The 20471-nt window shown below is 45.2% G+C and overlaps 1 protein-coding gene across 1 annotated transcript in view; it reads left to right on the top strand.

Moving 5' to 3' along the window:
* Positions 1 to 435: 435 nt before the first annotated feature.
* Positions 436 to 20471, top strand: part of CLMN (calmin) — a 72819-nt gene continuing 52783 nt past the window's right edge. The window contains exon 1 of the mRNA XM_075713015.1: positions 436 to 517. Within this exon, the coding sequence (XP_075569130.1) occupies positions 436 to 517 (82 nt within the window). The remainder of the gene's footprint in view (positions 518 to 20471) is intronic.

Below are 20471 nucleotides of genomic sequence, written 5' to 3'. Positions count from 1 at the left end.
CGGGGGGCTCCGCGGCGGCGGGGCCGGACCCGCCTGCGCCCGGGGGGGGGCGGCCGCAGCGGGGGGGTGCTGCCGCCCACGCCGCTCTCCGGGCAGGCGGTGCGGGAGCCCCGCTGCCGGGGAGGGGAGGGGAGGGGAGGGGAGGGGAGAAGCGGGCGGGGGGCACGGCCCGGCCCGCGCCCCGCTCCGCCCCGCTGCGCGCCAGGGCCCCGCCGCCCCCGGCCGGGCGGAGGGAGGCGGCCGGGCGGGAGGGGAGGGGAGGGGAGGGGAGGGCCGCGGGGCGGGGCGCAGCGCGGCGCGGAGAGGGGCCGCCCCCCCGCTCCGCTCCGCTCCGCGCCCGCCGTCGGTGCCGGTGAAGGCGGCGGTGGTGGTGGTGGCGGTGCCGCCGGCTCCCGCCGCCGCCCCCCCCCTCACCGCGCCCCGGCCCCGGCCCCCATGGCCGGGCAGGAGTGGGACTGGTTCCAGCGGGAGGAGCTCATCGGGCACATCAGCGACATCCGAGTGCAGAACCTGCAAGGTAAACCAGCACCCCCGGAGACACCCCTCCCTCCGCCCCGCTCCCCTTCCTCCCCTTCCTCCCTGTGCCGGTCCTTCCTCCTCCGCCTCTCCCCGTGCCCCGGCGCGGGGCTGCCGCGGGCTCCCCCGCCCGCCCCCCGGGCCGCCCGCTGCCGGCTCCCCCGGCTCCCCGGGGCGGGGGCAGCCCAGGCGGGGGACGGCGGGGCCAGAGCTTCCCCAGAGCTTTTCCCCCGAGCTTCCCCCGAGCGGCACCGGGCCCCGCGGGCGGGACGGGGCGCGGGGGCTCCGCGGGCGCTGGGGGGCGGGGGGCGGCACAGCCGGCGTCCCCGCCCCGGGACCACTGCCCCGCCTGAGGGCCGGCGGGGAGGGGGCTGCGGGCTCCGGCTCACCTCGCCGCCCCTCGGGTGGCCCTCGCCGGCCGGGCGGCGCGGAGCGAGCGGTGCCGGGGCTCTCGCCCTGCGCCTGCGGGTGGCGGGGGCTTGGGCTCTCCCCGGGGGGCCGCAAAGGCCCCGCACGCTGCGGGGCAGAGCCCGCCCTCCGCTCCCACCTGCAGAGCTGGCGGTGCTCGGCCGCGTCGGGCACGGCTCTAGGGCCGCATCAGCACGCTCTGAAGGAAAGCCGATGGCTGTCGGAGCGCTCCATTTAATCTACCTTCTCGTAAGCTACTCTTGAATAAACATGGGCAGGGCTTTGGGATAAATCATCCGCGAGATGCTCTCCTGTTCCGCCACAGGCTGTGCTGGCAGAAAGCGTGCAAATACCTAGGTTCGAATGTAGTTCGGTATCGGCGTAGCAGCTCCTCCAGAGTTGCGTTTGCTCCTCGCCAGCTAACTCTTCGTGATTGGCAAGGGCAGCAAGAACTGATGAAAGAAGGAGAAGCAGTAGTGGCTTATGGGAGAACAATTCGTTTAATGTAACATACCATTCTTAAGCGACAGCTTGCATTATACTGCCATGTATCTTCATGTTCCGTAAATTAATAGACTTGAATTATAGGTCATTATCTCTTCCTGTTTATGCATAATGATATCAAAGCATGGTGTACTGGCAGAGGCAGTGCAGTTGCTGGGAATTAGTTTTGGTTTGGCTTGATTATACAAGATGTATAATTTGTCAGGAAAGAGACCCAAATTAGCTAATTTTTTTAGCTCTGATGTTGTATTAATGCAGGTGGCTGCTGATGAGGTCACCTCACAACGTTTTGACCTGCGTCATCCTAACCTCTGAAATTCACTTTTTGAGTACAGCTAAGGCTGTTGATTCCAGGTTGAGCTCCCTTGGGTTTTGATAGTCTCTCATTACAGTGTAATTCTACATTTCTGACTCCTGGGCCTGTCTCTCTTGCTTCTGTGTGTTAGCACGGATGGCCTGCATCTGATCTCTTGTTGCTCAAAACTGTAGCGATTAAACCAGGTTTAACTGTTAATTCATGGACATTTTTTGAGAAGGAATAGAAAAGAAATCGGTTCTTAAAAAGAATAACGTTTCTAATTTTGCCTCTCAATCGTTTGTGTAAGAAGGAGTTAAACTCATTTCCCTTTCTGGAACTTAAAATGCATGTATACAGATGCACACAGCCTTCTCTAAAATTCCTATAGTCCTGTAGGAGAATGTCATCCTACAGGGCAAATTCCTTTGAATAACATTATGTTCATTAAAAAACCCGCCTGTTCCCTTCTTACTATACAAGAGGAATTTTGAGAGATGTATTGTCACCTTGCTTGCACTACTAAATAGGGTTTTAAGAAGTTTTATGCCTGGTGTGGGCTGTTAGAGGGGAGAAAAGGCATTTGTTCTAAGGTGCTGCTCCAAAGCAAGTGATTTTATCTATGACTTACGGTATATATGATTTGTAACACATAGTTCTCACATTATCTTCTGGAGATGAAAAACATTTTGCAGATTGCAAGTCTGATACTCGGGAGAGTGTGATTTTTGTCACTCAGGAGCTCAGTGGCAAAGCATGTTGCTTCTCTTCAGGATAGTTTCTTGTAAAATGGCAGCATATGCTCTGTGTTCATATGTAGTAATTAAACCTGCTCCCACTTTAGAATTCAAAATTCATTCTCTCCTCACAAAACAATGCTATCTGAATCACTGCTGGTATCATTGTATCTAAGCTGCAGAATCAATAACAGTTTTGATGTGCTAGATGGTCATGAGTCTAGGATGAAAAACTAGCAGAGGATGATGCAGAGTTTCCAGCAGCGCCAGCAGAGCTCCTGCAGGGCCCCGCTGCTCAGGGCCACGTGAAGGACCTCGGGGGGCGAGGGTCCCCGCCTGCTGCCGCGTCTTCCGCTCCTGCAGCGCTGTCTTGCAAGACCAGCTGCGTTTAGGGTAGGTGCTATGAAGCTGATGGTCTGCCTTGTTCCAGAATGCTTCCTTTCAATGAGACATTTTACATGTGTGAAGGTGCTTCCTGGTCTCTGGGGACCCCATGATATGAATATAGACCCAAGAGGGAGTACGTTGTAAGGAGCGGACAGGAGGCAGCAGCTAAATATTTCCAGATATGAACAACACATGAAAACACTGGCATGTCTGCGTGCAGAGATGGGGACTGACCACCTTCTGCTTGATACACAGAGCCAGCCAAATACGAGGTCTTTCAGGTCTGGAAGGCAGATAGAGGCATTACAGTCGTGCTGCGTGTGAGCCATCCTGCCCAGCAGCTGATGGAAGAGCCCAAGGAGATGAGCCCAAGTGGTGATGACCATGAGAAATGGTACCACTACCACCTGAACAGCACACCTGGTATAAAAGTTTCTGCAGGCATCATATAGCCATCTGCTGTATAGCAGTTTTCCATACCCTTTCTGCCTCCTTTTTTAAAAGCTAAAATTCTTCATTTCTCTTGAAAGTTCGTCGTTATGTCTTAGCTAAGCTACAGAGCACTGCTGACGTAAAATACTATTTGAAGATGGCATATGCTGTTTCAGTCTGTTGCATCTTCCCTCTCTAGATCGGTAGCTCCACATCCAGGAGGGATCCAGGATGCTGGTTACTGGGAAGTGTCTGCTCTCACAGGGGTGCTTTTGCAGTGGTATGATCCAACCGAATTCAGGAGTTGTTCTAGGTGCACGTGTGGGATGCAGAGGTAGCCTCCGAACTGTATATTCTGTCATGTAACTGATGGGTAAAATTACGGCATGCGTGGGGTTTTTGGCTTTTTCTCAGGGAGACTAAAACTGGCAGCCAGGGCTGAAATTTGCTAAACTGACGGGACATGGGGGAAAAAAAAGGGTGGTTTTAAAAACGGAATTACGTCTGGATATTTAGACATAGGCATAGGATGATGGGTTTTTATTTTCCCTTTCCATCAAGATCTGAGATTTTCAATCTTATTTTTTCAATGAAGGAAGTGATAGTTCAAAGCTGTTGCAGGTAAGTGATGCTAAAAGCCAGGCGCACTGCTTCCGTTCTCAACAGAGGTAATTTCAGAGAACAGAAGCAAAAGTGACAATCTGATGGAGACGAGGCGAGGGGAATGTGAAGAGAGAATAAGCACCAGGTGTGGTGATGCACAAATCGAGTTCCTCACTCCAGGTCTGTTCAGTTTCTAAATGCATTTAATAAACTAATATTCTTTTGCTCTTTGTTCTGTTTGTATACTCTCATAGTGAATTTCTCCTCGTACCGAAAGAGAAAAATGGAAAGCCCACACAGAATGTAGGAGCACATCATCAACCAAAGGAATGCTTAATAATTAATTTCCTGCCAGGAGATGTTTTTTTTTTTTTTCCTCTTTCTTTCATTACAACACCAGCGGGAACATTTTGTTACAACACAAGAATATTTTAAAATCTTCCCTACTGGAAGTTTGATTTAGGATAATCAAAAATATATTCTCTTATGTGGTGAATTGCACTCACTAGAAAGAGGCAACCTCCTCAGCAGGAATTATTCTCTTTTGGATGATATTTTGGTCCTGTGCTTTGCAGTACTCTGAGCGTATATTTAGTAGTACGTATCTTTCCTTACATTCCGTGGAATGAAATATCTGGAGATGAATACTTGTGCAGTCAAATGTTTTGTCCATCTCTGGCAAGCAAGTGCTGCTACCACCATTTTAAAATAATTATGATTTGAAAGTTCATTTCATATATATGTATAAAATAGAACACATGGGCTGGGATGGTAGAAGTCTACCATTCTTCTATCTGAGGACTAGACAGGCAGCCCAAAGTCCTGGTACTCGTCATTTCACTACTCACCCAGGGTCACAGCCACAGAAATCCATAGATGTTTATTCCTTGATTTTAGTAGATTTAAATACTTTCCTGAGTCGCAGGCTTGCTCTGCTGAGGGTTGCATGGCCTTCAAACGTATTTGGAGGGCTACACGGTAATATACTGTAGTGTTGTCAGAAATAATGCAAAAACTAGTGATGACAGGCTGAAAGAAAGAAACTGAGCAATACCAGACCCACTGGCTCCCCATCCGTGCCCTACTTTGTACCTTTGGGTGAATCACGGAGTCATAAACTCACAGTGCTCTCTGATTTTGCTTGTCGTCCCGTTTGGATTGTTAAGACCTAGACTTTTATAAACTTTAGACGGTGGTAACTATAGTTGTTACTGATAGGAACCTCAGCTTCCTCTGAGATAACAGATCCTGAAGTCTATGTCTTAAGAGGTAGTATGGGTCCTTAACTAATAATAGTTAACTCTGTCAGTGAGAGTATCTTCATATCTTTACTTTGGGGGGCTTATGCAACTCTGATGGACATCCAAAGGCAGGTGCTCATAGTCAGTCAGGAACTCCTGAAATTTTTTCTCTCTGTATTTTTGTTTATCCATTTATGTATGAAGCATAATTCTTATGACTGTTGCACTGAACTACAGAGAGTAGTCATTCTTTTTTTAATTACAAGTTACAGCAGCATTCAGCCTGTTTGCTATAGTTTGACGTGCCTTTCAAACTCATGGAAATTTTATAAATGGAAGGCAACCTTTTTTAATGTATCCATTTGTTCTGACAAACGGTAAGGTGCTGTAACTGTTCATGACTTTAACTCTTCCATAATTTGTCCCCATATTCAGCAGGATTTCATTCTGCCTGTAGACATGTTCATTTCAGTGGGGTTCCTTGTAGATTAAGGTGACATTTGGAAAGATTACGTTGCCTGGAGAACCTTAGACAAAGCCCTGTAGAACCATGAAGCGATCCTATGCCATATAAAAGTGAAGTTAAATAGGCCTGAGAGTTATAAATGCGAATCCCCAAAATAAAGATTCAGATCCAGGTATAAGAAACCAAAGATCATGCTGGAAACACAAGTCTTCTGGTGGAGATGGTCTCCACAGGGGCACTCATACCTGACAGTATTTGTCAGTGGTGGAAGGAAGACTTACCTGCTCCAGATGTAGGAAACCCTGGCAGTGAAATAAAGGAGCAATGACAGGTAAGACAAAGTACAGACTGCATGTTTCAGCATGCAGTTTTAACAAGGTCAATGTCTAATTTCTCTTAACAAATTAGAAGTCTGGGCTCTCTGTCCCATTGCATGGATGAAATTACACCAAATTCAAATCATGCCCAGTAGCTCCGCAGTCAAATGAACTCTTACACCCGCGTATTAACACTTCATCATAAGAGACTGTTTGTGTTTGACATCCAAGCATGGACCTGACTCAAGGCATGGGGTTGATCTGCTGTCGCTCGCCCACATCACCTCTTTCTTTCCCTGGCGAGCTGTTAAAGCACTGACTAGCCTCAGTGTTGGGAGAGCTGGTGACATCTCAGACCGTATCACTTGCCTGAAGTTGAATGGCATGAGTTTAAAAATGACACTCTTCAAAACACTGTCTTAAAGCTAATGCCAATTTAAAAATACAATGTACTTCTCATAGTTTCTCCTGCTTGTTTTTTTTGTTTTGTCCGCTCAGCTTGGACAGAAATTCAAAAAATGTTCTTTCTCCTAAAGACAATTTCAAGGTTATGTTACCTGCATCCTGACGTATTTGTAGCATTTACTTTGAAAACATTACGAAGTAATGACTTTGTTTCCTTTTTCGGTTTTAAAGACAGCTTTCTGTTAGACTAGAAGAAGCAACTTTGGGAATTTTGGCTTGTCAGTGTCCATTTAAACATTATTTGTTTGTGTCCTGTGCTGTTTAAACTTACTGTTATCGCAGAATGATTGTTAAGGGCATATATCTGAAGGGGAAGAGCCAAATGTTATCTGTCTTGTCGTGTAGAAGTCAAAAAGCTTCTCAAAATTATGTATTCAGGAGAAGAAATTACCAGATAAGTAGTCACATCTGTGTCAGTGCTGGGGTGGTGAAGGGCATCACAGTACCTTTTAGTGTCTTTTTCTACATGTCTCTTTACCTGCTGTTCTATTTTTATCTCTCCCCAACCAGTTAAATACAGGCATTGTAGGTGGAGGATTGCAGGATGGATTTTACTTCATTATAATTGCTGCATATTTCTGTGCAAACGCCTGGGCTGTGTTTTAGCTGTAGTTTGAGGCTTTATAGCCACAAACACAAATTTAAATTGGCATCTTCTAAGGAGGCTCGTATTAGCAACAGCCTGGATGTCTACGAATGCCTGTGGACGTGTGACCTGCAAGCAGAGAGGATTTCTTTCTAAAACCAGAAATCCCACTGAATCTGAAAAGATGTTATCAAAAACTTAAAAGATAACACTCATCTCTATGCTCATTACTTAATTCAGTGGCATGATTCAAGACATATTTGTTCGAAATAGTGTAATACTTCGAGGGATTCTGTTATTTTCCACAAATTCAGACATATATAAAAACATATTTTATGCTGTAGTATCTTGAAAGTTACTTCTGATATATATCAGTGTAATTCAGATCCAGTGAATCTATGAACAATGAGTTACCCTATTTTTTATACTTTCTATGTTAGCATCTTTTGCTATTTCTAGTCAGAAATGAGACCTTTCTAGACCAGTGTTGTTGATTGCTTCATTACAGAAATGTCAATGTTTTTCTCTTTTGGTAGTATAATTCTAGTTGTTTACAAAATAAATGCTCACTAAATATGTGCCACAGGATTAATTTAAAACAGAAACATTTATATTGCAGTCCTTGTTGTCTTTAATGCATGTATCCCTTTGGATCTTCATCCTATCCTAGTTAAGACCGGGGATGAGTGCATTTTGTAGCGTCCCAAGCTGGGTAAAGAAGCCTCTGCTCTTGCGCAGTGTCCATTACCAGGAAACACAGCTGTTTAGTGGCGTGTTTAGATTTACACACGGGCCAGACCCCAGCCCTGCAGCGCAGATCGCGCAGGCTGCGGTGCTGCCTTGCTCACTCTGGTGATGCTCCGTACATCTAAGTCCATCCAGAGCCCTGCTAAAGTCAGGGATGCTCTACTCATACGCAACAAATGGCCCAGCTGGATCAGATTGCAGCACCAGTGCCTTCATGTGCACGGGGATTTTAAGTAGAAGACCAAATCTTGTCTGAAGGCAGTAAACCATATTCTGGTTGTCTGTACTGCTGGTTTATGGCTTTTTCAGCAACTGGACTTCTCAGTTTTCTGTTTCATGTTTGGGTTGGGTTGGAGACTCTTGTAGTTACCTGCTTGTGAAACAAGTCTCAAGTGTCTAATTAACCTCCATCACAGTACTCCTGTTCTTATACTGGGACCCCCAGTGCAGGTGCTCCATGTTTTAGCCAGACTTACGTGGAAGCTCAGATCTAGGTCTTGCACCTGGGATGGTCCCTCGGAGGGACTGAAACTCTCTCAAGCAGTGGTTGCCCACAGTGGCACAGCAGTTGCAGGCTCCAGGTTAACAAAGAGCCCTTAAAAGAAAGCATTTTTTTATGTTGCACCAGGAAGACAGGGGAGAAAATGAACTTCAAATAAATTGTCTACATGCATTTTTTTCCCTCCCCACCCAGCTTCCCATCACCGTTAATGGTAACATGGTAGGTCTTAACTGTTTTGGACCTGGCCCTCCAGGTAATTCATTAGTCCTTCTGAAACCTGTGAAAGGTCTCTGACATGCACTAATGTTGCTAGTGCCTCATAACTCTCAAGTTTATGGTAAGCTACATTTTTATTCTTCCATCCTGGTTTTCCTATGTTTTCTTAAAGAAATCCAAATAACAGTACAATAAATCCCTCAATGATCAGGCGTCCATGCATTATTCATATGTTGTGAGAGCTGTATCACAGCCTGAACTCTCCATTTCATGGGACTCCAGCTGAAGCTCTGAGTTGCTGCCAAAGCACAGGGACTGGTTGCATGCACGGGCTGTCCTTCTGTTGCGCACTAATGATAGAAGTACTTTGCCATTTAGTTTCAGTCTTTGCAAAGAACCCTCTAATGTATGTCAATAGGCGTTTTCCTATGCAGTCAGAGTAGTTCACAACTAAGGGCAGGTTATCTCTTGGCTCAGTGAGAAATGGGAAGGGCAAGAGAGTCTTGGCACCGTGACAAATGAGAGCAATGCCAACGAAGATAACTTTGTTAAAAACTGACCCTTCATGAGACTGTGTCTGGACACGTGATTAAAGCTTTCTGGCTCTTGCTGATGTTCAAGATAAGATAAACATGAGCTGCAGTTATAACTTAATAAAGATACAGTATTTATAAATAACGTAGTATGAAATGTCCACTTCAGACTTATTGTCTGGGATATATGTAAGGAAAGAAACATAAATCTGTCTGGGCTGTTTGCCCAGGGAGAGTAACAATGCAAACAGAAGTAGGCAAATGGGGAAGAGCGTGGTCCTCGGAAACCTAATGATAGCGCAGGAGGGACTGCGGCCAGCACCTTCATGTGATGCTTAAAATTGGTGAATCATAAAAATCCTGCCCAAATGAGAAGGCAAGCTTTCAGAGACAAAATTCCCACTGACTCTCCCTTTTTGACGAGGTACTCGGTAGGCCTATTTCTGGTACAAATCCTGAGTGATTCCAGCAGGTACTCTTCAGAGTAGCTGGGAAGCATTCGGTCCCTGTCCGTGTTCTCAGGTTCCACGCTGGGTAGGGGACATCCCAGCCCTGATGATTAATGCCACTGAACAACATTGAGTTCCTGTTACTGTCAGGTTTTTTTTGTCTTTTTTTTTTTTAAAGATCTCCATGGATACAGACAAGGAGTGATTTGAAGTTATAGGGACTCTTGCATGAGTCTTCTGTTTCTGTTTTCAAGGGACCTAACGTTAGTTAAAAAGAACTTGTGCTCAGCCTTCTTCCAGAAGTTAATACAATTATTGGCCTTGGCTGAAAGAAGACAGAGTATGAATTTTTGCTGGCTAAGCTGCATTTCTTCTCTTGAAGGTAGGCAGTCTTTTTGATGTATTCAGTGTTAGCCTTTGAAAACTTTAAAACGTGCGTGTTTATCAGAAGGGTCAAAGAAGATAGGAGGTTTAATTGTCTTCACAAACTGTGTGTATCAAGAGGAAGCACCGTGTTTTGGTTGCTAATACAGCTAAGGGATGCTATGAAATCCTTTGTCTGTAATGCTGCAGTTGACAGTATCACTCATCATGAGTTTATTTTAAGCACTTGAAGGTTGCACCGTCGTGACTAGTCGGAGGCCAGGAAGCGGTTGTGACCCTGGTGACGGTGGCCTGTGCCTGCAGGAGAAGGGCAGCGCAGGCTTCCCGCCCCGTCCAGTCCCGGGCCTCACCGAGAGGGGCTGTCCTCAGGTGCCGAGAGATCCAGATGTAGCCGCTGAGCTCTGGAAAGCTGATACCCATCTGTCTCTCAAGACTATTTTGAAACCGATGAACGCAGCCAGTTAAATTCAGTGTTTGTTTCAGCTGGCCAGATCTTGGGTACCTTTCAAATCCTTGACTTTAATGGCGGGGAGGGGGAGCTAAGCATGTTTTCATTATCTATCCCACAGCTGGCTCTAGAGCAAATTTTTTTCGTGCATGTTGAGTCTTTCACTTGTATGCTGAGACTGATGGTGAAAGCCAGTTGCAGAGGTGGTCTGGATGCCTACAGCAAGCTCAGATGAGACCCCTATGTTGCGTCACGCAAGCCAGCAGACAGCTTTGTCACTCAGGCACTTAATTATGAACTGAATGTTCACTTGACGTCTTACATTCTCATTTCACTAATGAACCGAAACTTACGAAGAGTGACTGACGGCAGAGCTGCTGCAGTTCAGGCTGAACGAGCCAAAGTTTCCGTTCATTTCATTTATCACACTAATGATCAGTTTTGGAGCCTAAACACAGGCTGCCTCTCAGGAGCTGCATGGAAAACAAAGCTTAATGTGCTAACGTGATGTCCACATGACAAAAAGATTGGCGTGGGCTGCCCACTTCATTTTAGCTCGCTGGTCCTGCTACACGTGTATGTTCTTGCACGCTGCATCCTTACGGAAGGATGGGGCTGCTCTGGATGTGGAAATAGCATTTAATAACTGTGGTTTTACAGAGAGGGCTCAAGCTTGAGTTCTGGTACTCAGATAATATTGATGCACGTAGGCTTTCTTTCCCACTGCTTTGTGTTTGCGTTGACTAAAATTGAAATGTGTTCTTACCACATTCTAGCAGGGATTTATTTCTATTCTTTGAGTATTTGAGTGTCTCATGGTTTTGATGTGTTTCTCTAGATGACACCCCTATGTTAGAGTTGGGGATCTGGCACATGAAAGCCAGAGGATTTATTTCAAAGTTATCCAGACAGCCTAATGAGATACTTTTCTGCGTGTGAACATGGAAAGTTTTGGTGGAGCAGGCCTTGAACCTTGGTCTTCTCTTTCCAAGGTGATGATTGTAACTACCTGACCAAATTCTTCTCTTCACACCTTCTTTTCCCCTCCTTCACCATCTGACAGCAAAAGCTAACAATGTCATCTAACAATTCACATGAACTGTAATACATATATGCTGCCTTATCTATCGTAAACTTTTACAACTTGATAATTCACGTGAAGCTACCAACCCATCTTTCGTCCCAGCATGTGGTGTTCCCGTGTTTGGCGGCAGGCAGCTTCCCTCTGGGTTTGCTCGTGCTTGTTGGTGTTCTCTCCAGTGCACCACAGCTGGTGTGAAGGCTAACTGAGTGCAATCAGATTTCATTTTAGCTTCGTTTAGGTTTTTTTTTTTTTAATGCACAAAGAACAAAATGTTTGTGGAATGGAATCAGCCTGCTTTTATCTACTTCTCCCTATTTGTGAGGATGTATTTTTGAAGTCTCATGTTGATCATCTTTATGAGTTACTGTTTTACCATCTTCAGGTAAAACCTTTTTTTCTCCAAGTGCTTTGGAATTAGTCAAGATCCAAATCAGCTGTGCTCCCTCTGCCTCTTCTTACTATGCTTTCAGTTCACTGAGTTTGTTCCAGGAGTTTTGTTTGCTTTGGTTTGAGTATGTTGCTAGAAGGAAGATAAAGTGGAGCTGGGGAAGGAAGAAAACTTGCTACGAGAAGCTGGAAGAGGGTAATTCATGGTGAACATGTCCAGGAACTATAATTTGTTTTCTTTGAGGAATGTATGCTAATAAAAGCTTTCCATTTACATGCATAAATGAATCAGATTAAATTTTATCCCAGGCTGAACTTGCTGTCAAATCATACTCTTCAGTTCTTAGAATCACCCAAATGTTATTTTAACAGAGAGCAGTGCTATATCTTCTGTTCTGAAACTCTGTCTCCCTTGTGCATGGGTCTGAAAGAGCTCAGCGGGGTAGAGAGGAAGACCAAGGGAGAGCTTGCTTACAGCAGCGATGAGACACATTAATCCTGCATGAATGTAGAGAGATATCTTCCTGAAGATGTCTGTCTGCCCTGGGTGGTTATAAGGATATGTTCTGCCAGAGAAGGAAGTCAGAGAGTTAACAGAAACAAAATTAGAAATAGGAGAGCAATCACATTCTGTTTTTCCTTTCTGCAAAGGTCATAGAGGAATGAGGCAATTAATTGCCTCACCTTGAAATGTGGTTTATAATGGAAGCTCTGCGATACCTGAGAGTGTAAGCTGTCTTGACTTGAAGCCAGTTGCATCCGGTGTCTTGTGGAGTTACAGCTTGATAAATAAGCCATTCAGACCTGCTCCTGGAAGACTCTTTTTCTTCTTTGTTTTCTTTTCCCAGTTTCTCAAGCTCTTTGTCTGGTGATCTCCATCTAGGCTTGGCTTCATGGCATCGGCAGAGGAGAGCATTGCTATTTAGTCTCATGATTCTTAGAGATGAGTTATTAATATGTAAAGGAATGAATAGATGACAGGTGCTTTGCTGAGCCCTTTCCCCCCGCTTTCTCAATCTCTCTTCCCACTGGAGCATGGGAAGTGCCGAGACCTGGTAACTTATGAAATAGCCTCGAGACTTCCCTGGGCAGGGGAAGTTCCCTCCCCACTGCACACGGGTGCTGACTTGTGATCAGCATGTGCGTAGGAGCTGATCCATTGCTTAAGGCTTCTTTGGGAACCCCAAAGAACAATAATATCCTGTCGACTAGGATTTTACTATTTATATCCATCAGCTGAGCAGCCGCCTCCTCTGCCTGCTCCCTAGTTACCAGCCTGTAAATCTCTCTTTTGACCGCGTTGCCTGTTGCATGGTTGACAATATGATTTTTAATTTCAAGACAGATCTGCTTGAGACACTTAGAAGGTCAAATGCATTGATGAAGAAAGGTGTTAACTTTTCTTGCTTTGTTAACCTGTTAGCTTTTTGGACATCAGGCAAAGCGACTGGCAGGAAGCTAACCTAAAAATAAGAGGTATCATTAGAAAAACAGTACAAACCTATAGCAATGCAAAGAGGAAAACAATGAGATCCCTTCCTTATAGGTATATTTGTGGAGAAGTGCTGACATACACCTGTCAGATTAAAGACTGAATCCTGCCACCCACATACTCTCCCAGCAGTTTATTCCTTTATTTTTTCTTTCTTTCCTTCTCTCTTTCTTGTTTCCCCCCCATTTTTTTATGCAGCAGATTTTCAATCTACTTGAGTAGAAAAGGTGTCATCTTCTTCCAGAAGAATCCTTCCCTGGCTTTGAAACATAGGGAAAAACATGTCAAATTTAGCCTGGTATTTTCTAGGCTGCTTTTTAAAGGTGAGCCTTTTAAGAGAGGCTGTACAATTTACTTGGAAGAGAAAAAATACAGTCAAACCTGTGGGAGTCTGCTAGGGTGAAGTGAAAAGAAAGCAATTATTTCACTGTGAGCTTTTTATGAAGATTTTTGAGGCTCCTATCAGAAGTGAAAGTGTGTTAATAATGGGATTTAGTTATAAAGTCCAATTGCTTTGGCTCTGATATGGATAAACCCTGTCACGGAGGGTGGGGGTTGAACCTGATCTGAATCAGAAGCAGTCACCACTCCTAGCTCGAGCTATTTTTAACACTATGAACATGGCTCACGTAGTTCCCTAGTTTTGCTTCGGTGACATCCTGCATGCAGGTGTGTGGACATGCTTTCCAGAGACCAGGTCCTTTCTGAAGACCTTGCTGACGTATTCACCAGGGAAGCACCACATAGCTCTTGGCTTCCCTGTTCCTTCTTCTTTGCACTTTGGGAATGTGATGGTCCTGCACAGCTCCCCTCTCCTGTGCTATCACTCCCCAGCTCTGCCTTTTGAGGTTTTCTGGTGCATGTGCATCCTCCTTGTTAAACCACTGCAAGCAAAAGACAGGGCATATTCAGCAGTTAAAAGTGAACTGGGAATACTCAGAGAAACCAGTATATTTTCTGAAACAATTTTTTAATTATAGTGAAAGCTTTGTGCTTATAGAAAGTTTGGAGTATTTTTGGTACCATCTGGATACCTAAGCTTGGACAACAAATCACTTCTGACATAATGACGACAGCGTATAATACTGTGTTCTGCTAACCCGTGTCTCATTAATGTGGAAGCACATGGATTTTCCTGCAAAATGTTGATTCACCATCTGTGCTAGTATTCTTTGTATGAAGTGAAAGACTGCCCTTTGTGTTGCAATTGCAATAGACCCATTCTGTTTTTAATGACTTCTCTCTCTTGGACTAAATGGGTAGGTCACAGAACAAAATAAATCAACACCAAACAGTACTTATTGCTAATGCTTATTTACCTTGCTTCCAATGTGGGAGCTATCAAAATTTATTAAAGGTGGAACTCACAAGATTAAGTGACCTTTTTCTGTTGTTCTCACTTTCCCTTTCCTATGCTTTGGCTTTAGTTTGCTTATTTGAACTGTAAACCCCTGGTCTTGGGGAAATTGTGAATTCCTTGTATGCCCCTTGCAGACATCAAAACCTAAATCAGAGAGTGTATAAAGGACAGAACATTGCTAGAATTAAAATGGTATAGGTAGATTTAAAGTGGTATAGGTGAGAGTTGCCCATTGAATGGGCTGCAGCTTGGTTTGAGTCATGTTGCTTCTCAATTATAAAGTAGCTTAGAGGTTATTCACCTTCAGAGCTAGGCATTGGAATTTTGAGTCTGGACTAAGTCTGGGGATCCTCATCTTCATTGTACTTCTCCACCGATGTTTGAATTGCTCTTTAAATTCTTCTGCCTTCATTGTAAGGCCTTTTATATTTACAGATAAATAGTTAAGATTCTTATATAGAAGGTGTTGCAAAGCAGTCTGTCTCTTCACCATCATGTGATTTGAAATATCACAAGAAGGCTGTTTTCCTTGCTCTGAAATTTTATTCCCCTATCATATAATTGGTAACTTCATTTATACTACTGAGTTTCACAAGCCAGTACTGATGGTTTCCAGATTAAGCTGATCAAACCCAGGGACCTTTAACCATCTTATTTTTTCTTAATCTCTCTCAAGTCCTTCTGCTTTTTCAGATTCTTGACCTTGAGAAATAGATGGAACATCTTTAAGTAAGTAAATAAGAATATTAACAGTAAAAATTTAATCTGCTTCAGTATGTTCATGAATGTAGTATGACAGCACAGTACAATTAAGCGACAGATTCTGTTTTCTTACACTTTCAGTAGTTGTACTTCTGCAACCTCATGGAGATACGCTGCTTTCTGGAAGATAGTGATCTGCATTTTATTAAAGATTTTTTTAAGGTAATTTTGATATATCAGTAAACAATACCAAAGGGAAATAGCGAGCTTAAAAAGAGATTCTTTCTGATGTGTTGTGAAAGGGATGCAGAGTATCAGTCGAGGGGTTAGACTTCTCTAAGGACGCTGCAGGAGAAGATGGTCACAACAGGACAGCAAGAGGAAGACTGCTCCAGAGGGGCTGGAGCTGGAGAAGCTGGCGAAGCAGGAAGGCGACTGATCCCTCTGCTTTAGAGGCAAGTCCATCTCTCTTCAGACACAGTGAATGACTCTAACTGGATTCAGTAGCAAATTGGAAACAGCAATAGGGAAGCCTTTCTTAGCTCCTTGAGGCTAACTTTTGGTGGGGTCTAACGAGGTGGAAGCAGCAGTGGCTGGCGGCGGTCAGCAGGATATTATCAGAGAGTTGGCTGGAATAGCGTTTTCTGAAACTAGAGAATGTGAATCAGGGAGCCTTGAACATGTAGGTAGATAAAAGCCTATGATTTTGCCTGCTGGGATGAGAAAATCCAAGGGTGTTCTCTGGGGACAGGGAGGAGGAGGTGGTTACGGCATAGGAAGCTAAAAGATATTTTCCTGCTTTGTTCATGACTTAGATCCACCAAATTATACACATGCACAAACCTCTGTAACTATAAGCTGTTACGCTTGCCTTCATCCTCCCTACTTGTCATATTAATATCTTTGTCTGCAACTGGGATCTGATCTTGCACCCACTGAATTTTTTGCTGTTGAGCTCAGTGAGGCTAAGTCAGGCTGCTGCAGCGGAGGGGCTGCTCATCTCTGCCAGTCTCACGTGCACAGAGTTGCGTGCTAAGGCTCTGAGCACGTGGCGAGGGTCTTCCAAGGGCTATGGCCTCCAAGTATGGCTGCAGGCAGTTTATATAAATATACCTGCCTGCAATCCAAAAACCTGAATATACAGAAATACATACCAGAATTAGATCCAGATCCTCAGATCAGCTTGATATTCCATGCAGTTTTCCTTGGTTGGCATGTTGTCAGGTGGACCAGCAGCATATCTGTGCACTAGGGGTGATGTGGAAGCCCCTAGGTGGATGTTACACCAGCTTTATGCATGTATTTGCCTAGGTGTAGGAGGCATTATTATGGCTTCTGGCCTGCTTCTCAGCAAAGCAATTAGCAAGTCCGAAAGATCTTGCCTCAAGGCTCTCACAAGCCACGAATTATACATTTATTTCTGTATCCTGCCTTCCATTTCTCTAACATGCTCTTTCAGAAGATAGTGTAATGTCTTATTTTCCCCTCACATAAAAATTTGATAGCCTGGTGCCCAGAGCAGGGGTACAGGAAAGCCTTTTTGTCATCTCTTTGCAACATAAAACTTGTTTGTTTTTTTTTTTTTTCTTTTTTTAGGTGGTGTTTATGAAAGAAAATGCTTGTTGCCAGACAATAATATCGTAAGGCTATCCAGTACCTTCCCTGATGAGAGCCCTGAGAGCAATAGCAATCTGCTGCACATTCAACAGCAGCTGCTGCCTGCCTGATACTATTAAAACACAAATTTAGCATTTATTTACAGTACCATGGAGCAATGAACCTGGCCGCTGCCACTCTGTTGTGGTGTAGCTAAAGAATAGCATAGAGTGCGTCTACATGAGTACACACAAAAGTGAATCCAAATTAACTTTCCTGAAAGTCAATCAGCCAAACCACCCTGGTTGCCGGCGTGATGGTTCCTCTGCAGAATGACGGTGGCTCTATGTCAGCTGTTTGTGGTTAAACTGAATTAAGGATGCTTTTTTCCAGGGGTGGATTACCTCTGCTAGTGTTTTCCTTGAGACAGGCTCCCAGCTGTTGGTGGTTCGGGTCCGTCGCTGCCTGTTGGAAGTCAACCAAAGTCCTGGCAGCGGAGGTGGATGCAGAGCAAGCAGTGAGGGTGGCAGAGGAGAGGACCCTGACCCCCAAGTTCGGACTGTTGGGCCAAGCGTGTGCTTTGCACCAGGATCGACACATGTGGAGCTGGGCTCAGTCGCAGCCCCGGCGCTGGAGGCTGTGCTGGGAGAGGCAGGCAGGGGAGCGGTTTAGCTGGAAAGGCTGAACGCAGAGCCCTGTCCTGCCGGAGGGGTGAGGCTGAGCCTAATTTGTGTGTAATTCTGGCTTTGGCTTTTGTCATCGCCTTGAGGCAGTGAGGAGGAGTTGTGTGGCTACTCTAAACAAAAATAGGCTAGAAAAGAAATTAATGAGTATTTCCCTGCATTTCTGTCTCAACAAGAAGCTCACTGGGGATGCCTGAGCTCCTCTTAACAACAAGGGTGCTTAGAAAGGGCCGGATGTCTGTGCGTGTGGGTAGGTTTACGGTGCAGTTAACAAGGCAGAGTTGCACACCTCAATGTGCTTGTTTCCTGGAAGCAGTTTATTAGTCCTCTCCAGACTTCAGGATGCTCCAGGGAAACTTCTGCTTCCCTAAACTCTCCTGGGTATCCCTACACTGCCCCATGGCTATACATTACCTGTTCGTCTGGTGATCCATGGGATACAATTATTCGTCCAGCCTTGCAGAAAACGCTCCCCTAATTCAGTGCCCTGACAGTGAATGTGGAATGAAAAATGGCTTTCAGCCACTTCAGGAGCTTGCTGCTGCTGCCGCCTCTCAGGAGTCCCTGAGGAATCCTGTGCGCCTGCAAGGGAGCCAGCTCGTCTCTCGGATCAGTTATTTGGGATACAGACCCACCCACACTAGCGATGGTAATTCTGGGCAGTGTCAGCTGGGAGGTAATTTGGTCCCAAGGCCCATCGTTCTGCTGCTGGGGATTCTCCGCAGATGCCGGGATTGCAGCATGTGGGGGTGGAGGAACTTGCAGATCCAATGCCCACGCTGGCAAAATTACACAAGCTTTGTTTCCAGTACTGGTGTTCCTGTGCTTTCTTTGCCCTTCTGCACTGAAAATCCTGTTTAGTTACAAAAGTCAATTATAAACTGAGGCTGGAAGTCTCTGACTTCCAGCAAATGTAAAATGTAATTGTTAGGATGAGAAAGATTTGGGCAGTGAAGCTGCTGCCGTGATATAAGCAAGGCAGGGTTTGTAATGGGAGGTAATGCAGGGTTTGCAGGAGAGGTAATGTCTTTTATTAGGCTGGCTGATAAGTTGCTTTGTTGTTTTTCCGACTCCTGTTTGTTGGCCTAATAAAAGCTACTACCTCACCTCAGACTTTTTTTGTGGCGTGCTTATCTGAGTAACAGAAATCAATGAAGTTAGCCTACTGCAAGTGGTCATGTTTCCAGACTGCAAACTATGAAACAAACAAATTCAAGGTTAATTTGTATAAATACAGATTATTTATTGCCTTGCATATGTCACTTTTGTTCTCTAATTGGTGACCATTGAGGAAAAAAAACCCCACGTTCTTTCATTTGTACATAGTAATCTCTTGAAAATACATCATTGCTTCAATAGCACGACTGCAAATAAATAAGATTACAGCAGTGACTGACTGAGAATGACAAGTAACCAAAAAGCATAGCCAGGGCCTAGCCCGACTGCAGTTCCAAAATGTGAATCTTTGGCCTTGATAGGTAGCAAGTGGATGGATTAAACTAAACTGGTAGGTGGGAGAACATTTTTTAGCTATGCTGCCATAACCTGAGTTTTCTAGGGCCTGTCTGGTCCCTGAATAAAGTCACCCAGCAGTGTTTCATGCTACAAAGCAATGTATAAAATGCACCTAGCCAGTTTGCAGTCTTGTTAGTAATTCCAGCATGTATCAAAACAAAAAATTTCATTGCTTGAAATGTAAATATTACAAATCAAGCATACATTTTCCCTAGCTTATTTGACTGCATAGGGCGAGGCCTATTTGAAGTTCATCCTACCTTAGTTTATTTATGCATGGAAAGCACTTGAGGAGTACTCCAGGGAGGGTGTACAAGTGAAGGCTGGGAGATGATGCCTGAGTGTTTCCCAAGCCCTCGCCAGGTTGTCGATGTTGTTCCAGGATCGGACATTCCCGGGAGGAGCCACAGCACTGAATTCACCTTTTCTGTTCTTGCGATGGCTAGCAGAACAAAGTGGAAATGTGCTTTAATTTATTAAAGCAAGATTCGATTTACTAACGAAGGAGCCACATTTGGGAGAGCGCTGGTGTAAACAGTAGGGAGGTTGTTTGGACTGCTCGCTTCAAAACTATTTTGGCAAATGTTTCCTTGATGCAACTACAGTCTACTCCTGTCTGTAGCCACCATAACTGCTGGTGTTACACGCCTGGAACGTCCCTTGTGTTGACTTAGTCCTCAGTAAATCTGTGCGTTTCTCATAGCTGTGACTCTTAATGACAAACACCTTGAGTCGTGGCACTTTGCACTGGCTGGATGCGATTCCTGAGCCTAGCTGGCCTGTCTCGTAAGACCCCTGGGACACTCTTTACGATTTTGGCTTAATGGGTGGCATTTCTCTCTGTTAAGCCCTAGCTGTCTGGAAGTTGGATCCCCTCAGCTAATCGTGCAGACTTCCTCTGGAGCTGTAATTTTCCCCTGTCTTCAGTGGTTGTTTGCAGTACATGAGAATGTGAAACGCTAAATGCTGTGAAGAGGAAAGGACTCTCATTTGCTGTGAGAGAATTAGGCTCAATTTCTGCCTCTGCTGTAGCTCTGCAGACACAGAAAGAGATCTGGGGCCAGCAATGTAAACACTGCAAGCTACAGCGTAAGCCCTGCTGCCACCGGGATGGCAGGAGCAGCGGGGGGGAAGCAGAGGTCGCCCCGATTTCCTTTTGACAGAGTCAGCACACACTAATCCTTCTCTGCCAAAGGGAAGTTACCCCACTCGCTCGCGGGGAGCCCGCGGTCACGTCAGCCGGTGTTTATGCACCACACACCATACGAGAGCAAATAAAAGAGCAGAGTGTTCTCAGCTGAGGACCCCCATCCTATATAAACGCCACCTTGTTTAGGCAGCTTGCCTAGTCATTTTTATTTCATTTTGTCTGCACAACCCCCTTTCCTTTTTTTCCTGTGGTGTTTATAGAAGAGT

This window comes from Pelecanus crispus, chromosome 6 (genome assembly GCF_030463565.1).
Source record: "Pelecanus crispus isolate bPelCri1 chromosome 6, bPelCri1.pri, whole genome shotgun sequence".
In the NCBI taxonomy this organism is placed as follows: Eukaryota; Metazoa; Chordata; class Aves; order Pelecaniformes; family Pelecanidae; genus Pelecanus; species Pelecanus crispus.
The sequence above is the reverse complement of the archived record's forward strand: the minus strand, read 5'-3'. Positions and strand labels throughout refer to the sequence as shown.